Here is a 19,296-nt window from a genome sequence, read left to right as displayed (position 1 = left end):
TGCTTTTGAGGAAATAGGGTTTCAGGGAAGACCATATGAAGACAGCCACAGGGAAGACGAATTTTCCTTTGGCTGAATTCATGTTAAATCACCACAAAATCTCAAATCCGTTTCTTCATCCTGTTCCTCTACAGTTAATGCAGTATCTATCATTTCTGAAGGCTTACATCTCAGCTTGACCACTCCTGAGTGAAATTTTTTATGAGCAGATACTCTTTTAGGACTGGTGAGTAGAAGTGAGTCAACAGGAATCCTTTCTGAGTTAGTGCTGTTCCTGTCATATGCTTCTCCAGCCTTCCCTTCCCCTAGGCACCTGTCCCAGCTGGCGAAAAGATAACTACATTGGGGAGCCTGGGTGGCTCCATTGGTTGAGTGTCTGACTTCGGCTCAGGTCATGATCTTGCATTTCCTGAGTTTGAGCCCCGCATCAGGCTGTGCTGACAGCTCAGAGCCTGGAGCCTGCTTTGGATTCTGTGTCTCCCTCCCTCCCTCTCTCTCTCTGCCCCTCCCCACTTGCACCCGCTCTCTCTCTTTCAAAAATAAATAAACTTAAAAAAATAAATACTGGGTGTATTTATAAAAAAGATAACTACCTTAATGCCTAGTCCATCAGCTCCTGGCAAGTGATTGAAGTTATTACAGAAATGCCAACTGCCCGTGTCTATTAATATCACTTAATTCCCTCTTACTTTGAATTCCTTGGCATGGAAATTAATGAGCGTTGACTATGGAGTCAGACATTGCTGGGTCTGAAACTACTCCAGAATTTCCTATCTGTGACATCAGGCAAGTTGTTTGGCCTGCCTAAGCCCCAAGTTTTTCATCTGTAAAGTGATATTAATTATAGGTCTTGCCCCAAGGGGTTATTATGAGGATTAAATAGACTAATGCCTATGAAGGGGGTAGCTCAGTACTTACTGCTTGGTAGATGTTCTTATGTTTTGAAAATAATTTTGATAATTCAGAGTTAGAATATAGAAATTATTTTCATATATATGACAAATTTTTCCTTTCTATCAAATTAGAAAGAATTACATTCATATACTTGTTTCCCTCCCCTCCCTCCCTCTCTTCTTCCCTCCCTCCCTTCCACACATCTTTGTTGTCTGCCTCCAACAGATCAGGCAGTTCCTACTCTCATGGATATTGCAGGCTGAGGTAGAAGACAAACAAATTAATGAATCACACAAACGAATGTACAATTTTACTTGTAGTAATTGTTACAGAGTGTATAACAATAGGCCTTGACTTACAATAGGCCTTTAGTGTGGAGGCTGCCCTGAGATCAGCAGGTGAGTGGCAGGTAACCAGGAGAGAAGAAGTGAGGGCAGGGAGGGTGATAGAGGGGTTCAGACACTGGGCTTAGGGGCAAAGACCCTGTAGCAGAGCAAGTGTCATGACTGGAAGAAGCCACTGGGGCCGAAGCAGAGGGAACAAGGGCCAGTCTGGTACAAGGTAGGGGAGGGCAATGGGGAGGGGCCAATGCAGGCAAAGTCTGTTGGCCATCTGAGGGTTGGCTCTTTATTCCAAGAGCCATGAAAACCCATTGAACAGTTTCAGGTAAGGCTGTAACTCAATTCTCAGGAGTCATTTAGTTTAAAGACACAGAAGTCTGGCCCGGCTTCATTCAAGCAGCCATAGAGCAGAGAGGACAGAAATGAAATACCCTGAGGACTGACCATCTAGATTCTCCCTCAGTGCTCAGTGTTGTGGGAAGCTGTGAACGTGACAGGCCTTGGTTCTCCTCCAAGAGGCTTGTTGAACAGGTAATAAAATGTAGTCACATTCCTCACCAAGTGCAAATACCTGTCAGCACAGGGTGAGGGAGAGAAATCAGTTGAGATAGTTCATGAAAATGACTACTATACTGACTTGGGACCCCCTAAGCAGGTTAAAGTTTACCCACCATAAATTTTTCTTACCTAGCAACTTGCTTGAACTAATTTCACATGTTTTCCCTACAAAATGTGTCAAAATCTCCCAGATGTGTTCAGTCCCACAGTAACCAACTCCATTCAGGCAACTGCCAAGTGGTCTGGTCTCAACACAGAGAGGGATGCCTTTGAGTTACTGAGTCTGTCCAGGGAGAAGTCGACTTGCTATTTCTAGTGACCAGGAGGAGAAACAGGACTTGAGCACCTCTGGGGGTTGAACCAGACGAGGCAGAGAAAACAACCACTGTCCCCCACACCCACTTGCAGCCCTGATTTCTGTCAGGAGAAATCACTTATAGATCCACCAGTAGGTGGAATATGGGTTATGGCCATATCCATTAGGGCTTATATTACAAAGAATCATAAAACCAATAAAGCCTTTCTTCCTTTCTATCCTCTGCTTAACTTCCCTGTTCAATATTATTACCATTTCAATGCTCCTCCCCCCCCCCCCCCAACCAGTTCTTGCTTTCCTGGCTTTGACATACATGGTTAACTCCCCTGGACCTGTGAGTCACTTCACATACTGTCCTTCATTGCCCCATCTTGTACCTCTCTGGCCCCTGCTCCCTCTGCTTCAGCACCAGTGGCTTCTTTCAAGTCATAACACTCACTTCTACCACAGGATCTGTGCTCCTGAACCTGGGGATTTAATTAAGAACAAAGAAAAAGAGTATTTTGCAGGGTTTGGAGTAAGGGAATGAAATGCTTCCTGGTAGCATTTCAGACAACAGATAAATCCCTAATGCTGACTTGCCTGGAGCTGCAGATGGGAGTTTATACTGTTTGCTTTCCCTCCTCACAGCGAGGGTGAGCTCCAACATGACCCCATGAACAGATGAGCAAAAGCACCAAAGCCAGACATCAGTATGGTCTTGAGAGTGTCCACTCATCCTTCTAGCATTGAAACTCTCTTATCTTAAGAAATGCATAACTCGGTGCTAAGCTTGGAAAATGCCTTGACACAGCCTGGGGCCTACATTACAGAAAACAAATCTCTTTCCTTCATCAGAGTTACTCAATAGCAAGGCACAGTATTTCCGCTCTTGTGGGTAGGAATTAGGCAAATCAGTCTTATGCTCAGGACCAGTTTATGCTTTAGCAGAAGGCCAGTAATGCTAAAATACGGAAGCTTAACCTCCTGTGTCAGTGGATATTGGGCCTGGATGTAGGGAGCTCCTTAAGAGATTTTATAAGTTGGAAGAAAAATACATACACACCATAATTACACATATGCCATTACAATAAGAAAACTCCAAAGTGAAGATTGAAACATTTAAGGAGACTTTAATGTTAATTATGTTTAATTTTTAGAGAAAAAAGAGGCTCACACTTTAAGTAAGGAATAAGCAAAAATTAGTATGGTCAGCAGAAATTTCTTAAATACACCATTCTCTTCTAAGGGCAACCGTACTGTTTTCCCAAGTGTCCATCAGAGGTCTCTCTTTTGTCCCACTTCTTCTTATACCCAGTTTCTCAGTAAGACTTTTGCCTGGTTCCCTTGCATACGCCCCAGTGATGGAGATGATCTGATTAGGTCTATTAGTAGGACTAAGTTCAAGATTCTATAGAAGAAATAAAGAAAATTGGCTCCCATTTCCCTTTTGGCACCCTAACCATCTTGTGTTTCCATTGCTTTGCAATTGCAGAGACAACCTTCAGGGAAGGGGTTATCATGTGCCCTTGGGGTTCACACTCCTGGCACCGCAGGTATGCCTATGGCACCAGCAGGTAAGCAGGAAAGAGCTCTTGCACATTCATTAACCCCCTTCAGAGACACAGCTACATGTGTGTCAAGGTTGATGCTCTGCTTCATGTTTCATAGTAAGCATCCATCCAGAGGGCTGCAGATTTCTTCAAGGCCCTGTGGGAGAGGTAAACAAAATCATCAGTAGGTGAGACTTTAATGTAAGAGGAGCTGCTCCATGGAACATGTGCACTTTTGCTTGGTTCAAGGCAATGTTTTCATTTTCAGCTATATCTGAAAGACGTCTTTTCTGTTGTCCAGTGGAGGTAGTCAAATATACTGCATTGATTTTTAGCAGATGAATTCACCTTTTCTTTAGGGGGGAGGTTGAGTTTTTCTTTCATTTTATTACCTTTTGTGTCCCAAACCATTAACTATCCTCTTCTCTAGCATTAAAAAAAAACTTCTCTGAGTCTCTCTATAAGATAATGCATATACCTCTCTGCCAACTCATCCTGTTTTCTACCCACCATCATGCTTTATAATGTGAAAGATGTTTTTCTAGGCTCTGGGGATACAGCAGTGAGTAGGAGAGACATGAGACCGACCTACATGGAGTTTCTGGTTTGGTTTGGGAGACATATATATCTAGATATACATATACACATGTACACATGTGTATATGTATATCTAGATATATATGTCTATGTCTATGTATATATATATATTTATTTATTTTAATTTATTGTCAAATTTGTTATCATAAATCTGTAAAATGTGCTCTTGGTTTTTGGGGTAGTTTCCTGTGGTTCATCGCTTACATTTAACACCCAGGGTTCATCCCAACAAGTGCCCTCCTCAATGCCCATCACCCATTTTCCCTTTGGGGAGACATTTATTAAATAATTTATTACCCACAATGTTATTTAATCATGATTGTGATAAAGGTAAAGTGAAGAGAAGCAGGTGCTGCAAGAGCAGGTGACAGATTGCGTCCTGGGGTCAAGGGAAGACCAAGATGAGGAAAAGGCATTTATGAATCTTGGGGAGGGGATGGAAATTGACAAGGTGATGTGACGGGAGGGGACAGACTGGAAGAACATTCTAGGCAAAAGCCAAGGGGCAAAGGACAGAAAATGGCAAGGGGCAGGAAGTTCTGTAGCAACTGAAGACCGGTTAGGTCTCTGGAGGACAGAAAAGGAAGATGGGAGTGGTGGAGAGTCTGAAGCTGGAGAACCATCCACGGGCAGATCAGGCCAGATCTGATCTTGTTGGCATCATTCAAGACACTGGTATTTTTTTTCCTAATTCTAAAAGAAAGAGAAACTTATTAAACCCAGATCATGGGCTGTTAATGTTCTCTAGGGGGCTGTGAATGTACCACGATGAGCACAGATTTTCAGTTCCTGCAGGCTTCTCTCCTCTTGATTGGTTCCCCTACCCCCCAACCCACACACTTATGTCCCTGGACCCTGTAGGCATCTAAGTTTGCAACTCTGGGCCAGATCATTTGAAAGTCCCTCCCCGCACATAAATTCTAAACCATGTCAAGGTTCTTTGGGGGATTCAGAGACAACACACAGTCCTGGTTTTAAGAAGCTTGAGATTTAGTAGGGTAGTGAGACATTTTCACTAAGAAGTATCTTGAAGGCAGTAGGTAAATGGTAAGAATTATTTATTATCATTGCATTGTTGATGTTTCCTGAAGGGTCTCATGTCCATGCTGGACATACAGATGCCCCTTAACAAAGAGTTGTTGGGTAAATGATTCACAAGCCAGTGAATAGTCTGGGGACTAGCAGTGAGAGGGAAATGAGAGCTGTGAGCTGAGAGACTCTGTAATTACCTGACAATATCTCCAAATGCTTCCAACATGGGCTTATTCACATACTGTAATCCATGCTTCGCACACAGTGACCTCACCAGGGGTGCCACCTTGTGATAATTATGGCGTGGCATTGTGGGAAACAGACTAGGGAAAGAGAAACAGGAGATATAAAACTTAGATCAAAAGAAGAAGTTTTTGTTCCCCTATTACTAGATAAAACTCTATTAGCAATGTAGACATTGTACAGTACTTCTCTAGGAAGCTCAAAGACTCTTGCCAAAGCATTCTAATCTTATCTCTTAACCCTCTGCATGCCCTGTGGGTGGCTAATGTTTGGGAAGACCAAAGAGACTTACCTCTATAAAATATATTTATTCTGAGACAGGTGAAATGAAAGTATGGGGTTTTCTACCATTTTGAATTACCTGGAGAGCTGGAGATAACTTCCCCAACCCCAATTCTGTCTCTGTCTCTTTCTGTATATACATATATCTCCTGCACAATGAATAGGTGAATATTAGTAAGTTTTAATCAAGGCATATGGGGAAAAGTTCTAGGAGAAAAGTAAGAAGAGAGATGGGTTTTATCCAAGGCTTTCGCTAATTAGCCAGATGAACTTCTTGGGTTTTAACCTTCTCTTTGATGAAATATGAATAATAATCTTTCTTGTTTTGCTGAGATTTTAAAGGACTAATGAGAGAAAGGATAAGAAAATCCCATGAGTAGGTATAAGATCTTTTTCCTTCTCTGCCTATCATAGATTTGGCTTAGATGAAATGAATGTGGAAAGTCTCTTCCTTGAATATTCTGGAGAGATTGACTTTCTTTTTTTTTTTTTTTTAATTTTTTTTTCAACGTTTATTTATTTTTGGGACAGACAGAGACAGAGCATGAACGGGGGAGGGGCAGAGAGAGAGGGAGACACAGAATCGGAAACAGGCTCCAGGCTCTGAGCCATCAGCCCAGAGCCTGACGCGGGGCTCGAACTCCCGGACCGCGAGATCGTGACCTGGCTGAAGTCGGACGCTTAACCGACTGCGCCACCCAGGCGCCCCAACTTTCAAAGTATTATCATTTCCTCTTTCTTTGGTGCCTATCTAACTGCCTATTGGTAAAGTATTTCCAGATATCATTTGGAAATTGCAGAAGGAACTGGATTTCATTGTTGATTATTTTAAACCTCAGCTCCAAAGATGTAGATACAGATTAATATTCAAATTAAATCTTAAGTTTCAACACAACTCGGATACACAAATGTCATGATTTTTCTTGGGCTTTGCCAACAAACCACATGTAATAAACAATCACGAATTCCTAAGTCCTTAGGAATCCAGAAACTGAGTCTTTGGTATTTTTTCAAGATCTTCCTCCATTTACTCACAATTGTTACACCTCCTTTCTTTCTTCCTTTCCTTACCATTGATGTTAATAGAATTGAGAGAATTCTGATTCATTTTTTCCATCAGAAATCCCGAGTCTAAGGCTTGCTCTGGACTGTATGGGGTGGGGTGGGGACTGTTATAAGTTACAGCCTTTGCCTTTTGTCATGAACTGTTTCCATCACTTACTGGTGCTCGATCTGAAAGTTCAGGTGCCCAGTGAACCAGTCATTGAAAATGGACTGTTCAACATTACAGGTGGTCAAGACCTGCAAAGAAAAAGGTTACATTAGATGTAAGTAAGCCCAAGTGTCAAAGGAGATGTTTATTTATTCCCCAGGTGCCCGGGTGGTTCAGTCGTTAAGCATCTGGCTTTGGCTCAGGTCATGCTCTCACAGTTCATGAGTTGGAATCCCACATTGTGTGAGCTTGAGCCCCACTTCTGGTGAGCATGAGTTCCGCTTGAGTGGCCCCCGTTTCTCTCTCTCTTTCTCTCCCCCTCTCTCTCCTTCTCTTTCTCTCCCTCTGTCTCTCTCCCTCTGCCCCTCCTGGGATTCTGTCTCTTTCTGCCCCTCCCTCACTTGTGACCTTTCTCTCTTTCAAAAAAAAAAAGATATATATTCCCTTAATAAGATAATTGTTCAACAAGTTCCTATTCTGTGTAAGAAACTAAGAGGGATATAAAAGATACATAGTGCCAGGTCTCAAGGAAATTACAATTTAAAAAGTTGCTAAGATATTTTGCTAAGAAGTTTATACAAAGCAACAGATATAAAGAAGTATGTAGGATTTGAAGGGGCTAAGTCACCATCAGCCCTTGGATACAGAAGGCTAAAGTGTCATAAATGAGGACTCTGGCAGATGGGAAGTGGGATTATAGGATTTTGGTAGAGATTGTTGGGGTTAGAATACCATTTCCATAGAGTACATATGAAGGACTTCTAAATGGGAAGTGAGGCATTCAATTGTTCCAGCCACAGATTCTGAGCATAGAAGTGCATTTCAGTTTAAGCACTTTCCTTTACAATCTAATGTATTTTATTTTATGAACTTAAAACCATTATCCTGATAAGGAGTTCATGGGCTTCTCAAGACTTTCAAAATTAAGAACCCTTATGAATATCATTTTGTTCAGTGCCTTTTTTTTATTATGAAATTTATTGTCAAATTGGTTTCCATACAACATCCAGTGCTCATCCCAACAGGTGCCCTCCTCAATACCCATCACCCCCCCACCCCCCATCAACCCTTAGTTTGTTCTCAGTTTTTAGGGGTCTCTTATGTTTTGGCTGCCTCCCTCTCTAACCATTTTTTTTTCTTCCTCTCCCCCATGGTCTTCTGTTAAGTTTCTCAGGATCCACATAGGAGTGAAAATATATGGAATCTGTCCTTCTCTGTGTGACTTTTTTCACTTAGCATAACACTCTCCAGTTCCATCCAAGTTGCTGCAAAAGGCCGTATTTCATTCTTTCTCATTGCCACGTAGTATTCCATTGTGTATATAAACCACAATTTCTTTATCCATTTGTCAGTTGATGGACATTTAGGCTCTTTCCACAATTTGGCTCTTGTTGAGAGTGCTGCTATAAACATTGGGGTACAAGTGCCCCTATGCATCAGTACTCCTGTATCCCTTGGATAAATTCCTAGCAGTGCTACTGCTGGGTCACAGGGTAGGTCTATTTTTAATTTTTTGAGGAACCTCCACACTGTTTTCCAGAGCGGCTGCACCAGTTTGCCTTCCCACCAACAGTGCTGGAGGGTTCCCGTTTCTCCACATCCTCTCCAGCATCTATAGTCTCCTGTTTTGTTCATTTTAGCCACTCTGACTGGCGTGAGGTGATATCTGAGTGTGGTTTTGATTTGTATTTTCCTGATGAGGCATGACATTGAGCGTCTTTTCATATGCCTGTTGGCCATCCAGATGTCTCTTTTTCCACTGGGTCTCTGTCTGGTTTAGGAATCAAAGTAATGCTGACTTCATAGAATGAGTCTGGAAGTTTTCCTTACCTTTCTATTTTTTGGAATAGCTTGAGAAGGATAGGTATTATCTCTGCTTTAAACGTCTGGTAGAATTCCCCAGGGAAGCCATCTGGTCCTGGACTCTTATTTGTTGGGAGATTTTTGATAACTGATTCAATTTCTTCGCTGGTTATGGGTCTGCTCAAGCTTTCTATTTCTTCCTGTTTGAGTTTGGAAGTGTGTGGGTGTTCAGGAATTTGTCCATTTCTTCCAGGTTGTCCAATTTGTTGGCATATAATTTTTCATAGTATTCCCTGATAATTGTTTGTATCTCTGAGGGATTGGTTGTAATAATTCCATTTTAATTCATGATTTTATATATTTGGGTCATCTCCCTTTTCTTTTTGAGAAGCCTGGCTAGAGGTTTGTCAATTTTGTTTATTTTTTCAAAAAACCAACTCTTGGTTTCATTGATCTGCTCTACAGTTTTTTTTAGATTCTATATTGTTTATTTCTGCTCTGATCTTTATTATTTCTCTTCTTCTTCTGGATTTGGGGTGTCTTTGCTGTTCTGCTTCTATTTCCTTTAGGTGTGCTGTTAGATTTTGTATTTGGGATTTTTCTCATTCCTTGAGATAGGCTTGGATTACAATGTATTTTCCTCTCAGGACTGCCTTCGCTGCATCCCAAAGCGTTTGGATTGTTGTATTTTCATTTTCGTTTGTTTCCATATATTTTTAAATTTCTTCTCTAATTGCCTGGTTGACCCATTCATTCTTTAGTAAGGTGTTCTTTAACCTCCATGCTTTTGGAGGTTTTCCAGACTTCTTCTTGTGGTTGATTTCAAGCTTCATCGGATTGTGGTCTGAAAGTATGCATGGTATGATCTCAATTCTTGTATACTTATGAAGGGCTGTTTTGTGACCCAGTATGTGATCTATCTTGGAGAGGGTTCCATGTGCACTCGAGAAGAAAGTATATTCTGTTGCTTTGGGATGCAGAGTTCTAAATATATCTATCAAGTCCGTCTGATCCAGTGTATCATTCAAGGTCCTTGTTTCTTTATTGATCCTGTGTCTAGATGATCTATCCAATGTTGTAAGTGGAGTATTAAAGTCCCCTGCAATTACCACATTCTTATCAATAAGCTTGCATATGTTTGTGAATAATTGTTTTATGTATTTGGGGGCTCCCATATTTGGCGCATAGACATTTATAATTGTTAACTCTTCCTGATGGATAGACCCTGTAATTATTATATAATGCCCTTCTTCATCTCTTGTTACAGCCTTTAACTTAAAGTCTAGTTTGTCTGATATAAGTATGGCTACTCCAGCTTTCTTTTGACTTCCAGTAGCATGATAAATAGTTTTCCATCCCTTCACTTTCAATCTGAAGGTGTCCTCAGGTCTAAATTGAGTCTCTTGTAGACAGCAAATAGATGGGTCTTGTTTTTTTATCCACTCTGATACCCTATGTCTTTTGGTTGGAGCATTTAGTCCATTTACATTCAGTGTTATTATTGAAAGATATGGGTTTAGAGTCATTGTGATGTCTGTATGTTTTATGCTTGTAGCAATGTCTCTGGTACTTTGTCTCACAGGATCCCCCTTAGGATCTCTTGTAGGGCTGGTTCAGTGGTGATGAATTCCTTCAGTTTTTGTTTGTTTGGGAAGACCTTTATCTCTCCTTCTGTTCTAAATGACAGACTTGCTGGATAAAGGATTCTCGGCTGCATATTTTTTCTGTTCATCACATTGAAGATTTCCTGCCATTCCTTTCTGGCCTGCCAAGTCTCAGTGGACAGATCCATCATGAGTCTTATTGGTCTCCCTTTATATGTTAGAGCCTGTTTATCCCTAGCTGCTTTCAGAATTCTCTCTTTATCCTTGTATTTTGCCAGTTTCACTATGATATGTTGTGCAGAAGATTGATTCAAGTTACATCTGCAGGAAGTTCTCTGTGCCTCTTGGATTTCAGTGCCTTTTTCCTTCTTCAGATCAGGGAAGTTTTCAGCTATGATTTCTTCCAGTACACCTTCAGCACCTTTCCCTCTCTCTTCCTCCTCTGGAATCCCAATTATGTGTACATTATTTCGTTTAATTACGTCACTTAGTTCTCTAAGTCTCCCCTCATACTCCTGGATTTTTTTATTTCTCTTTTTCTCAGCTTCTTCTTTTTCCATAATTTTATCTTCTAATTCACCTAGTCTCTCCTCTGCCTCTTCAATCTGATCTGTGGTAGCCTCCATTTTACTTTGCAGCTCATTTATTGCATTTTTTAGCTCCTCCTGACTGTTTCTTAGTCCCTTGATCTCTGTAGTAATAGATTCTCTGCTGTCCTCTATACTTTTTTCAGGCCCAGCGATTAATTTTATGACTTTTATTTTATTTTTTAAAATTTTTTTTAAAGGCAATTATTTTTATTTTATTTTATTTTATTTATATATATGAAATTTATTGACAAATTGGTTTGCATACAACACCCAGTGCTCATCCCAAAAGGTGCCCTCCTCAATACCCATCACCCACCCTCCCCTCCCTCCCACCCCCCATCAACCCTCAGTTTGTTCTCAGTTTTTAATAGTCTCTTATGCTTTGGCTCTCTCCCACTCTAACCTCTTTTTTTTTTTTTCCTTCCCCTCCCCCATGGGTTCCTGTTAAGTTTCTCAGGATCCACATAAGAGTGAAACCATATGGTATCTGTCTTTCTCTGTATGGCTTATTTCACTTAGCATCACACTCTCCAGTTCCATCCACGTTGCTACAAAAGGCCATATTTCATTTTTTCTCATTGCCACGTAGTATTCCATTGTGTATATAAACCACAATTTCTTTATCCATTCATCAGTTGATGGACATTTAGGCTCTTTCCATAATTTGGCTATTGTTGAGAGTGCTGCTATGAACATTGGGGTACAAGTGCCCCTATGCATCAGTACTCCTGTATCCCTTGGATAAATTCCTAGCAGTGCTATTGCTGGGTCATAGGGTAGGTCTATTTTTAATTTTCTGAGGAACCTCCACACTGCTTTCCAGAGCGGCTGCACCAATTTGCATTCCCACCAACAGTGCTGGAGGGTTCCCGTTTCTCCACATCCTCGCCAGCATCTATAGTCTCCTGATTTGTTCATTTTGGCCACTCTGACTGGCATGAGGTGATACCTGAGTGTGGTTTTGATTTGTATTTCCCTGATGAGGAGCAACACTGAACATCTTTTCATGTGCCTGTTGGCCATCTGGATGTCTTCTTTAGAGAAGTGTCTATTCATGTTTTCTGCCCATTTCTTCACTGGGTTATTTGTTTTTTGGGTGTGGAGTTTGGTGAGCTCTTTATAGATTTTAGATACTAGCCCTTTGTCCAATATGTCATTTGCAAATATCTTTTCCCATTCCGTTGGTTGCCTTTTAGTTTTGTTGGTTGTTTCCTTTGCTGTGCAGCTTTTTATCTTCATAAGGTCCCAGTGATTCACTTTTGCTTTTAATTCCCTTGCCTTTGGGGATGTGTCGAGTAAGAGATTGCTACGGCTGAGGTCAGAGAGGTCTTTTCCTGCTTTCTCCTCTAAGGTTTTGATGGTTTCCTGTCTCACATTTAGGTCCTTTATCCATTTTGAGTTTATTTTTGTAAATGGTGTGAGAAAGTGGTCTAGTTTCAACCTTCTGCATGTTGCTGTCCAGTTCTCCCAGCACCATTTGTTAAAGAGGCTGTCTTTTTTCCATTGGATGTTCTTTCCTGCTTTGTATGACTATTATTTTAAATTCATTTTCTGCTATATTGCTGAAATTGTTTTTGATCAGTTTGTTAGCTGTCGCTACTTCCTGGAGTTTCTTTTGAGGAGAATTCTTCCGTTTCATAATTTTGGATAGTCCCTGGAGTGGCAGGGAACTGCAGAGCTCTTCCTCTGTTCTGTCTGGAGTAACTTGCGTTGGTGGGCAGGGCTACAATCAGACCTGATGTTTGCCCCCAGACCACCGTTGGGGCCACAGTCAGACTGGTGTGTACCTTATCTTCCCCTCTCCCAGGGGCAGGACTCGCTATGGAGTGGTGTGGCCTCTGTCTGGGCTACTTGCACACTGTCAGGCTTGTGGTACTGCTTCGATGGGATCTGGTGTATTAGCTGGGGTGAATCTGCAAGGTGCACAGGGGTGGGAGGGTCAGACTCAGCTCGCTTTGCCTTTGGTGGTCCACTGTGGGAGGGGCCCTGTGGCACCAGGAGGGAGGCAGACCTGTTGGAGGCATGGATCTGTAGAAGCACAGCATTGGGTGTTTGCACGGTGTGAGCAAGTTCCGTGAGGGGAACTGGTTCCCTTTGGGACTTTGGCTGGGGGATGGGTTAGGGAGACGGCACGTCCCAGGACCTTTGTTCCCCACCAAGCTGAGCTGTGTCCTCCAGGGCTCAACAACTCTCCCTCCCGCTTTCCACTCTCCGAGCAGAGCTGTTAGCTTATAACATTCCAGATGTTAAGTCCCACTGGCTGTCCAAACACACTCTGTCCAGCCCCTCTGCTTTTGCAAGCCATACTCAGGGGCTCTGCTTAGCTGGTGGGCTGCCCCTCCACCCTGGCTCCCTCCCGCCAGTCCGCATAGCGCTCACCATCTCTCCGCCCTTCTTACCCTCTTCCGTGGGCCTCTCGTTTATGCTTGGCTCTGGAGAGTCTGTTCTGCTAGTCTTCTGGTGGTTATCGGGGTAAATTAAGCAGATGTGGGTGGAATCTAAGTGATTAGCAGGACGCGGTGAGCCCAGCGTCCTCCTATACCGCCATCTTCCTCAGCAATCTATTCAATGCCTTTTTAATGTTTAATTCCAGTTGGGGTTGTTGCCATTTTGAATGTTATTTTCGTGGTTGTTTTATGTCAATGTTTCTCAAAGTGTATTTTGGAGCACCTTAGGGTTCTCTAAGATCCTTTCAGGGGATCTCCAAGCCAAAACTATTTCTAAGACAGCATTTGCCTTTTTAATTTCCAATCTCTCATGCTTGTACACTGGATTTTTTTCCAGAGGCTTCTAAACATGGGATGGCATCATCAGTCTGATGTTTAACATGTATTGGTTTTATTCTTGTTATTTTAGAGTTAATTAATAAATAGGTGTTTTAAAATTCTCAGTTTTAATTTCAAATATAGTAAATATAAATGGATATAACTTACATAGACAAAAGTTCTTTGAGGTTCTCAATAACTCTTAAGAGCATAAGGTGGTCTGTGACCAAAAAGTGAGAACCAATACTCTATGCCCTAAGGGAAGGTCCACTGAATTTGGGAATGAGTTTGGAAAAAGAAGTGGTATAATGACTGGATTTTCCAGTTAATCATGGCATGGCCACTGGAAGGCTTAGGAAGCAGGGGTATTCTGTACTGATCATAACTCTGCTAATCCTTAATAGCATATTCAGAGAGCATACCATATCTTCTCTCTGGGGCTTTCTAGCTATAGAATGAAATGGGGTGAATTTCAGGGTCCTTCTAGGTGTAAACTTAAATGTAATTCTAGGAGCTCAGATTCACTTGAAAGGTTGTGTTCTGTAGGGGACAGGTCAGCAAACATTTCTTATAATGTGATTCTCTCTGATAGTTACTCAGTTTTACTTTTATAGCATGAAATCAATCATAGATAATATGTAAATGTAAAAGCATGACTGTTTCCAATAAAATTTAATTTACAAGAACAAGCAGTGAGCTGGATTTGGCTCTTGGGCTATAGTTTACTGATTCTTAAATATAAAAAATATTTATTTATTAATTTTGGGAGGGGGGAAGAGAGAGAGTGAGCAGGGGAGGGGCATAGAGAGAGGGAGAGAGAGAGCCTTAAGTCCAATGGGGGCTTGATTCATGAACCATGAGATCATGAACTGAGTCGAAACCAAGAATCATGTGTTCAACTGACTGAGCCACCCAGGAGCCCCTTTACTGTCACTTTAGAGCAAAGGCTCTAAAATCAGACTGCCTAGGTTTAAAACCTGATTTATACCACTTATTAACTGTGATGTCATACAAGTTACTCAACTTCTTCATGCCTTAATTTTATTATCTGTAAAGTGGTAATAATCATAGCACCTGTGTTATGTAGTTATATGCAAAGCAGGGGACAGTGCCTGTCTGCTAGCAAGCATTATGTAAGTATAAATTATTATTATCTGAGGTAGCCAGACTCTAAATCAGTATAGTCTGCAGGATCTTCCCCCAGAAACTCCACCATTACCTGAGCGCTGAGCCAGTCCCGGTTCTCCTCTTTGCTCATTCTCATTGGTATGTGGCTCATCTGGGTAACATATGTTATCCAGGGACTTTCAAGAAACCTTTCAGAGAATAAAAGGAGAAAGTGATGACTTCTTGGGTGTTTCAGTTCCCAACACTGGGCTGGCACAACTGCTGGAAGATCTGGCTGAGCAACTGAGGAAACGGAAGGGAATCAAAGATTCGGATAAAATGGTGGTCATTTGTTTTCCTCTTTGGAGGCCATTTATATGTAGAGATGACACAGTAGACTTTTGGTCACATAACCAATCTTGCAGCCTTTTGGAAGCAGTGACCCCCAAGTTTGTTGCAGCATTTGTGCAAGGATCAAAATATACCTAGAGCATATGCAAAGTGATAGACAGCCTCAGCTTTGCCATCAGATAGAACTTGGCTCAAGTTCTGGTGTGGCACTGCCATTGGCCCTTACTTGCTCTATAACTTTGATAAATGATTTAATCTCTCTGAGATTAATGAAGATGATGCTACCTACATTACAGGGAGGTGCAAGGATTAAGTAATAAATAATATAAGGTAAATAAAGTAAGATAATGCAGGTAAATCCTTTATAAAAGTGCATGATGCATAGTAGCTGTCAATATCCTTGCTATTATGTAGGGTTTAGAATCATAACGTGAAAGAATGGGAGAGGAATAAATTGGAAGTTGAAGACAGCTATTTAGTTGAGGGCATTTTGGTTTGGGGAATATCTGTAGCCGTAAAATAACATTAAAACTTTTTGTCTTTCCATTATATTTGGCAAGGATTATGGTATCCAGTCAGATTATAATCTAAAGAACTTGGGGATCAGATGGAATTCTGCAACTTGGAATTAAGCATATGGGAATAAAAGGACAAGACTGGGCAAGTTCTTTTTTCCAAAGAACTCTTCTTATTGAACTATTTCAACTTTAAAAAAAAAGTATTTTTGTGAAATGTCTCAGTTACAGAAAGGGCATGGTATCCCAATCTTCTGCTAATCAAAAATATCTCAGATAAGGGAGGTAAGAGGATCATCTAGGTTACAGGAATAAAAAAAATATTCTGGTTTCTTACTTGACCAAATATATGAGTAATATGGTTCCAAAGATTCCATAGAAAGGGCCAAATGTGATGAAATGGCGGATGTAAAAGCTGCTGACCCAGGCAATGTCCTGCAGAGAAAAGTGATTGACAGTTAAATGCCCTGGACACAATTTCATTTCCCCTTCACTGGTCTAGGGCCCTTTCATGAATTGGCTAAATCTTATGCCTTATTATCCAAGGAAGCTACATCTGGAAGGGGCCAAGCATTTTCATGCCCCTTTTCTACCAGATCTAGCTTCAGATGATAAATCAAATTACTCACCTCCCAATATCTTTGGAGGCACATCACTTTCATGGATTCCAGATTGAAATATACAGGCATGAGGAGGGGGAGCCCAACTGAAAAAGAACACAAAAAGACAGACAGCAAATGAGTAGAATGTGATCCCAATGCAAATAAGCAGGAGTCTATCTCCTTAACATGCTACTCCTGGAATGTTGCCCCTGAGAAGGGATGCAAAGTGGAGATCCACAACCACATCCTGGATTCCACGGGGCTCTTTGGGTCTCTGAGGTTGAACCAGGTTTTGGTTCAAGCTCTCAGGACACTAAGGAAGTGGAAACTGAAGATTTGTGTCATTCTTATGGAGACAACCCAGAAGAGCTTCTGCTGTGAATTTTCAAGCTTTCTCAAGGTCCATGGAATCTGTCAGTCCATCACAATCCTTAGGATTGGGCTCTGTCACAATATGTCAGGGTGGCAGAAACACAGGAGCTGTACTCACTTACTGACCAGATGGTTATTTACCTGCTTCTTCTCCAGGACCAGGGAGGTTGCCTAGAGCACAAAGGAGTGTGTTGGAGTCCTTCTGAGTTTTGACAACTCTGTCCTTGACCAGACTTTAGTTGCATCCTCTTTCTCTGCTATGTCCAACGTTGGCCTCCAGACTCTCAAACTCTACATATTCTTAACACAAATGATTTTGTTTATCCCTCACACTAAGATGCTTGAACAAACGGGAGCATAGTTTCTAACAGCTTAAGGCCATGCGTCTGGAATAACCCCGGCCTCCTTGCAGTTTTGCCTGAGAAAGTTCAACATTGCCAAATGAATTTACTGTTTGTTCAAGCCAAAACTGACTAGAGACCTCAGATCTCCCTTTTCTTAGACTATTTCTGTTAGAAAACTTACAATTGTAAAATTCTTTCTCTGTCTTTGAGACGGATCTTCGACAACCCAGAAATGTCTTTCTCAAGGAACTGGGAGTCATTCCTTTCATTTTTTTTCATGCTTATTTATTTTTGAGAGAAAGAGGGACAGAGTGGGAGCGAGGGAGGGGCAGAGAGAGAGGGAGACACAGAATCCAAAGCAGGCTCCAGGCTTCAAGCTGTCAGCACAGAGCCCGATGTGATCACAGACTCACAAACTGCGAGATCATGACCTGATCAAAGTTGGCCGTTTAACCGACTGAGCCACCTGGGCACCCCTGGGAGTCATTCCTTTGAATGAAATCATCCAGGATGGGGCCTGTCTCAGTCTCTCCTTATGGGGGGTGGGAACCTAACTTTCATAAGCACCAGGCAGCAGACACAGATGGCTTAATCACACTGACCAACTCTCCCTCCCACCAAGGTCTCTTGGAAATTTCTTTAACACACCCAGTGTTTAAAAGGTCTCCCACCTTTTGGTTCAGCAGAATTGAGCTGAGTTTATACTGAAACCTTTTCCCTTACTATGGAAACCTGAATATAATCTGTCTTGTCACTTTTAAAAAATTTCCAGTTCTGTTTCTCTTTGACAGTTTGAGCATGATTTACTTGTACCTGAGATGCTAAGTTGGCATTTGAAGGAAAAAGACATAATGAAACAGCTCCAAAAGGCAGAGAGTTTTGTGAAGTGGGCTTCGTGTAGTGAATCCACAGCATTCATTCATTCCTCATTAGCTAAGGGCATATTGCAGCACTACAGACAGGGTAGAAAGTTCAGAAAAGCAATTCCAACAGCTTTTATTATGTGAATACACTGCTGGTTAGCCTGGAGAGCAGCTACCTTTCAAAATGGGGCACTGATGTCTTCATTCCTCTTTTTGGTCATGCAGAAAAAGAGAGGGTGACTTTCATAGAATGAGGTTGCAGAATTCCAGCAGTGGAAAGGACAGCAGTGGGAATTCACCCCCTTACCTCAAAAATAAGCCCACAGGCCATCCTGGTCAAGCATGTTACAAATGACTACTGGTGCCCAACATTGAGCAAATCAGATAAACTGCAACCCCATAACCATTGGCATTTGGGGCTAATTTCTTTTTTTTAAAATATATTTATTTATTTAATTAAGTTAATTATTTAATTAAGTTAATTAATTAATTAATTAATTAATTAGCTAACTTTGTGTAATGGAATGTAATTTTTACTTTGTGAATGGAGTGTAATTTTTAAAATATAATTTATTGTCAAGATGGTTTCCATACAACACCCAGTGCTCTTCCCAACAAGTGCCCTCCTCAGTGCCCATCACCTATTTCCCCTCTCCCCCACCCCCCATCAACCCTCAGTTTGTTCCCTGTCTCTTATGGTTTGCCTCCTTCACTCTCTGTTTGTAACTAATTTTTCCCCTTCCCCTCCCCCATGGTCTTCTGTTAAGTTTCTCAGGATCTACATAAGAGTGAAAACATACGGTATCTCTGTCTTTCTCTGTATGGCTTATTTCACTTAGCATAACACTCTCCAGTTCCATCCACGTTGCTACAAAAGGCCAGATTTCATTCTTTCTCATTGCCAAGTAGTACTCCATTGTGTATATAAACCACAATTTCTTTATCCATTCATCAGTTGATGGACATTTGGGCTCTTTCCGTAATTTGGCTATTGTTGAAAGTGCAGGGCCAGATAATTTCTTGTTGTTAGGGGCTGTCTTGTGCATTGTAGGGCATTTAACAGAACCACTGGCTCCCTGGGTGCCAGTATCATCTTTCCCTTCCACTGTGTTGTCCCAACAGGGCAGTATTGTTTCTGGTTGAGAGCTACTGATCTATAGGAAATGTTTGGGAACTTCTGATTTTGTCTTATGTCTCAAACTGTAAGCATATGTTTTAGGTGGGCATATTTTGGAGTTCCATGAAAACATTTTTTTTTGAGCTGTCATGAATTTGATTTTGGTTAAGAGGAAAGCATTTTTGCTTATGATATTTTTTAAATCTTTTTTTAAAATTATTTATTCACTTTTGAGAGAGAGAGAGTGAGAGAGAG

The 19,296-nt window shown here is 41.4% G+C and overlaps 1 protein-coding gene across 1 annotated transcript in view; it reads right to left on the bottom strand.

The window, feature by feature from the left end:
* Positions 1 to 3,753: 3,753 nt before the first annotated feature.
* The window catches only part of LOC124506349 (fatty acid desaturase 2-like protein FADS2B), a 45,129-nt gene continuing 29,586 nt past the window's right edge, over positions 3,754 to 19,296 (bottom strand). The window contains exons 7-12 of the mRNA XM_047072398.1: positions 16,373 to 16,449; positions 16,081 to 16,178; positions 14,990 to 15,086; positions 7,018 to 7,097; positions 5,473 to 5,593; positions 3,754 to 3,798 (exon numbers count right to left, since the gene is read on the bottom strand). Coding sequence (XP_046928354.1) covers positions 3,754 to 3,798; positions 5,473 to 5,593; positions 7,018 to 7,097; positions 14,990 to 15,086; positions 16,081 to 16,178; positions 16,373 to 16,449 — 518 coding nt within the window. The remainder of the gene's footprint in view (positions 3,799 to 5,472; positions 5,594 to 7,017; positions 7,098 to 14,989; positions 15,087 to 16,080; positions 16,179 to 16,372; positions 16,450 to 19,296) is intronic.

Source organism: Lynx rufus, unplaced genomic scaffold, assembly GCF_022079265.1.
Source record: "Lynx rufus isolate CCGP_SWC_20201006 ecotype Redwood Valley unplaced genomic scaffold, mLynRuf1.p SCAF_9, whole genome shotgun sequence".
In the NCBI taxonomy this organism is placed as follows: Eukaryota; Metazoa; Chordata; class Mammalia; order Carnivora; family Felidae; genus Lynx; species Lynx rufus.
The sequence above is the reverse complement of the archived record's forward strand: the minus strand, read 5'-3'. Positions and strand labels throughout refer to the sequence as shown.